This window comes from Myotis davidii, unplaced genomic scaffold (genome assembly GCF_000327345.1).
Source record: "Myotis davidii unplaced genomic scaffold, ASM32734v1 scaffold78, whole genome shotgun sequence".
Taxonomy (NCBI): Eukaryota; Metazoa; Chordata; class Mammalia; order Chiroptera; family Vespertilionidae; genus Myotis; species Myotis davidii.
This window is the reverse complement of record NW_006290305.1, coordinates 1,604,134-1,609,224: the sequence shown is the minus strand read 5'-3', so window position 1 is coordinate 1,609,224 and position 5,091 is coordinate 1,604,134. Positions and strand designations below refer to the sequence as shown.

General features: G+C 52.7%; 1 protein-coding gene across 1 annotated transcript in view; it reads right to left on the bottom strand.

Annotated features, from left to right (window-relative positions):
- The window catches only part of UROC1 (urocanate hydratase 1), a 34,777-nt gene extending 33,603 nt beyond the window's left edge, over window positions 1-1,174 (bottom strand). Inside the window, exon 1 of the mRNA XM_006763229.2 lies at window positions 979-1,174. Within this exon, the coding sequence (XP_006763292.2) occupies window positions 979-1,104 (126 nt within the window). The 5' untranslated portion in view covers window positions 1,105-1,174. The remainder of the gene's footprint in view (window positions 1-978) is intronic.
- Between the last annotated feature and the right edge of the window lie 3,917 nt (window positions 1,175-5,091).

Here is a 5,091-nt window from a genome sequence, read left to right as displayed (position 1 = left end):
GGGGCGGAGCTCCCCGCCCCCACCCTTCCCCAACACCTGTCCTCCCAGCCTGGCCCTCAGTGCCCAGCCCCAGACCACCCGCACCTTCCTCACCGCCCTGTTTCCTCCTCTGTGGGGGCCACTTGGCAGGAAGTGTAGGGGCAGCCCCCCTAAGGATAGCAGTCCTGATCCCCAATGGGGTGGTGTGGTTCCTCTCTTTATTTTCGTGCTTAATATTTTCTACTTTCCCCCCGAGTGTTCCTAAAGTTCTCGAGTAAAGAAAACATAGGAGAAAACTATTTACACAACCGTGTATTTGATGTCAGCTGGCCTCCTCCACCCCCTGTGGTGTAATTATTTTCACCCTCAGCTTACAGAGGAGATAAGCAGGCTCCCAGACACTCAGTGACTTGCCTGAGGTGCTGGCTCGAGGGACTGTGGGAGGCCTAGCAGGGGTGCCTGGCCTCCCCACCTGCTCATACCAGGACCCCCGCAGCATTCCCCTACTCCCACACGCCTTCACTAGGGTTCCAGCCAGGAAGCTGAAAACTCATCTGAAGATTTGGGGGGAGGGAGTCCCCACATAAAACAAGAGCTGACCTACTACAGAGGAGAACGTCGAAGTTACGTGCGTGTCTGGGTCGGGAAGGTACATAGTCAGCTGCCGTGCGTTTGGGACACTGCACAATGGCCCCATCCTCCTTGGATGGAGGCAGGCACAGCACCATCCCTTACTGGCTGGCTGGCCTTGAGCCTCGGGGTCCTTGTAAATGGGGAGCATAATCCCACACCCAAGGGTGGCCGTTGGGGAGAGAATGAGGGATATAGAGTGCTTTGGAGCCGACCACGCATGGGTCCCCCCACCCCACTGCCACCCCCACTGGAAGCTCCTGGAGACCCCAGGCAGAGAGAGGAGGAAGTAGGGGATACCCCCTCCAAGCCCCGCCCGCCCCCCCAGAGGGAAAAGAGTCCCAACAGGAATGGGGCTCAACTTCTTACCTGCTCCTCGGCAGGGCTGAGGCCAGGGGTCCTGACTGGGGCATGGGGTACCCCAGCCCAACGTCCCCGGTTCTCTGGGAGGGGCCGCAGGGGCAGGCCAGAGCACAGCTCCTGGAGGCTAGACATGTCTGCTGAGCTGGGGAGGAGGCTGGTTCTGTGGAGAGACCAGGGAGAGACTGGGCAGTCAAGGTCCAGCTGGGAGGGAACCTCCAGCCCCAGAGCCACCTCCTCCAGCCCCTCATTGGGCCCCGGGCCTATGGAAGGAGCCATGGGTAGGTAGGTCATAGAGTCACCGGCCACGAGGCTGACTTGAGGGGGGAGCGGCAGTGGTCTAGGGAGAGGCAGGCTTCATACAGGGAGATGGCTGAGGGGGGGTTCAGTCAATGGGGCTTGAGTGGGTTGTGATTTTAGGATATGACTTTGGGGGCTGGTGGGACTCTAATGGGAGTCACACCAGGAAGGCGATGTTGGGGTTTGTGTCTTGATGATGGGGAGCCATCTGATATTGAACCTTGCACCGAGTGAGGGGTCTGTGTAGAAAGTAGATAGTGCCCTTTTTACCCCTTCTCCCTGCCACGTGTGTGTGTGTGTGTGTGTGTGTGTGCGTGTGTGCATGGGGGGGGGCGGTGACAAACCTGGCAGGAGCCCACCCAACAGCAGGTGCACCCTCCTCGGCTTCCGTTCCAGTGCACGCTGCTTCACCCCTTCTCAAAGCTCTGTGTGAAGGGCCTGCCAGGGAATGGTCCCCATCCCCAGTCCCACTGACGACTGTGAGAAAGTGCTCCTCCTTAGCGCTGTGCTATGGGTGGGAAACTGAGGCCCAGTCTCACTCACACAGCCAGGAAGTGACTGCCGTCTAATCCTGGTGGTCCTGTGAATCCAGCTCAGCTCCTGACCAGCCCCGTGGCCTTGGGACGTGTCCCAACCTACGCAAGTGGGTGGTAATTAACCACTCAGGCGGCCGGAGTCACCGATGGTTATGCAAGCGCCCAGCGCAGAGCCTACACTGAAAGGTTAAAAGAACAACAGCTCTCTGAGCACACAGGTGAGCCAGCTCACAGCCAGTTCGCTTCCACTCTCAGGGCCTGTGGGCTTCGCTGTCCCATTTAATGGATGTGGAAACTGAGGTCTAGAGAGGTGGTGGGACTTGCCCAAGGCCACCCAGCTAGTCATGGGTGGAGCTAGGACTTAAACCCTCGGAACTCAAAGACCTGGCTCTGGCTGGCAGGGTGAGCAGGCTGTTGTTGTGGTCCTCAGGCTGCTTGGTAGAGCCAGCAAGCATTTTCATCCATTCGCTCTATCTTTCGTGCAGCACTGACTGAGCAGGACTGACTGAGCACCAGGCACTGTTGCTGTCCTGGAAGCAGCAGCTCTTTTGTAGACACTGCCTCCCACCCCACCCCTCCACCCCTCAGGGCATGCATGGCACACACGGCCAGCACCTGCCTCTCAGCTGGAGGGCTGCTTCTGGTGGCTTAGGGCATGTTCATCCAGCTCAGAGGTGGGCTGGAAGGGCTAGAGAAGCGACAGGAGAGAGGGGACATTACTGGATAAACACCCCAGCTCCCCCGGCTCTCCCCGGGGTGTGTAAGTGGGTGGAAAATAAATCTGGGGAGTGTTCTGCACTGTCCCCAGTCTCCCAGCAGGACTGGGCTGAGTTGCCCCCCTCCTTGCTCCCAGTACCACACCCTTGCATGGTGGCTTTCCCTTCCCCACCCCACACCCCACTCCCTGACCAGACTAATGAGCTGTCCTGAAACCTCCCCTCAGGACTTGCTTCTGGAAGAGGTTTCTTCATCTGATGGCTCAAGAGAAGCCAAAACTCTAACCGTTTTTGTGAAATCTCCTGACTTTGAAATGTTTGCAACCAATGTTAAAAATTTAAGCATTGTATTGAATAAGATGAGTGGGTTCTGTCAATGCCAATGACCTGGCTGTGACACTGCACTATATGGTCTGCAAGAGGTTATCACTGGGGGAACAGGGCACATGGGATCTCTCTGTTTTCTTTCCAACAACTTCATGTTAAACTATGTGTCCCCAAATGAAGAGTTTATTTTTTTTTAATTGTAGAAGCTATTTCTAAGAATGAGGATCTCACAGATGTTAAATACGGCCAACAAGGAAGTTCAAACCCTGGCCACACCACTTACTCGCTTGTGTGCACTTGGGTAAGTTACTTAGCCTGTCTGTGCCTCAGATTCCTCATCTGTAAACCAAAAGCAGTAACAATTCCTGCTTCATGAGAGGCATCTGAGGATTAAATGAGATAATACATGTGAAGATCTTGGAATAGTGCCTGGCACAGAATAAGCACCAGATAAGAATAAAATATTGTTATTTTTCTCATTGTTGCCACTATCAAAAAAGCAAGGAACACAGTAATGTATGTAGGACTAAATGTAAAAGAAAGAAATTTTAAGGAAATTAAAATCTCTGAGGGATACACAGGAACTGGTGAGGATGGGAGGGAAAGACTCTTTGGTGTTTTCCAACATTGTCAATGTACTAAATGCCACTGAATTGCACACTTTAAAGTGATTCACTTTGTTATGTGAATAGCCCCTCAATTAAAAAGAAAAACAAACCTCTGGTGTTCTTAAAGTTTAATCCTTGGATAAACCAAATAAATAAAAACTTAAAACTAGTAAGGAGTAAAGAGAGGCAGGCAGGCACTGCAAGCCAACCCCAGGCACTTAGGTCCCCCGCCCACTGAGCTCCATGTGAAAGGGAGCCTCAAGGAAAGCCAGTGGGGCCAGCCTCCAGATCACGAGGCCCAGCGGCCCTTCAGATGAGCAGGAGGCCCCTAGTGGGAAGCACCCAACTGAGCCCCTTCCCCAATTCCTGACCCACAAAATTGTGAGCAAAATGTAAATGGTTTGGTTAAGCTGCTAAGTTTTAGGGCAGTTTGTTACTTAGCAACAGCAACTGGATCACTGCATCAGGATCCCCGTTAGGGCCTTTACTCTGCCGGGAAAGCCTCTCCTCCCTGCGCGGTCCTCCTCACCTGATTCACATCCCTGCTCAATGTCATGTCTCCCTGAGGCCTGCCGCTACCACCCCTGTGGCACACACTTCCCATCCCTTTGTTCTGCGTTTGTTCTTCACAGCACCATTTACCACCTGCCAAAATTTATTTTAAAAAAATATATTTTATTGATTTTTTACAGAGAGGAAGGGAGAGGGATAGAAAGTTTAGAAACATCGATGAGAGAAACATCGATCAGCTGCCTCCTGCACATCCCCCACTGGGGATGTGCCCGCAACCAAGGTACATGCCCTTGACTGGAATCGAACCCGGGACCCTTCAGTCTGCAAGCTAACGCTCTATCCACTGAGCCAAACCGGTCAGGACACCAACTGCCATAATTTAGATATTTACTCCTATTTCTATGCTCTCCCCATCTCTATTGAGAACTCCACGAGGTCAGAGAGTGTATCTGCCTGGTTCTTGCCACTGGTGCCTTAGCATAGAGTGGGCAATCAGTATCTGTTGAATGAATGAATGAGTGAGTGAATATGAGCCCTTGTGAGAGGACAGAGGCTGCAGAGGGCGCTTTCCCAGGCAAGCTGTGGAGGGCATATTCACCCTCCCACCCCAAGACCCATCATTGGGACTCTGCCAAGTGCCTGCACAGATTTTTCTGAACAGAGATGGGCTGAGATGTTGTTCTCAGCTATGGCCACCAGGTGGCAGTTCAGGAGGCAAAGATTCACCCTAAGGACCCAGGGGCTAGGACTCCTTACAGAGAATTCCGGACTCAGGGAAGGGTCAGGAACGCAGGTGTAGATTAGATCTGGGGGCTGCTGGGGGTGTGGGTGATCCGGAATCTCTGGGTTCTGGGTCCAGAGTAGCAGCAGCCTTGACTTTGGGCGAGCCCAGGGGTGAGTTAGACGCTTCCCAAGGCTCTCTGCCCAAGTTGTCTGGGAAACCATAATACAAAGCTTCTGGTTTTATCAGAGAGCTGGTTTCCCGACCCCTCTATTTGACACCTATCATCATCCTTGGGAGCTCTATCTTTAAGCCAAAATAACTATTATTTACTTGATATGCTTCCTTAAATAGATCTTTAAAACCTAAATATATGTAATAAGAAGGAATTTCTTAAAATT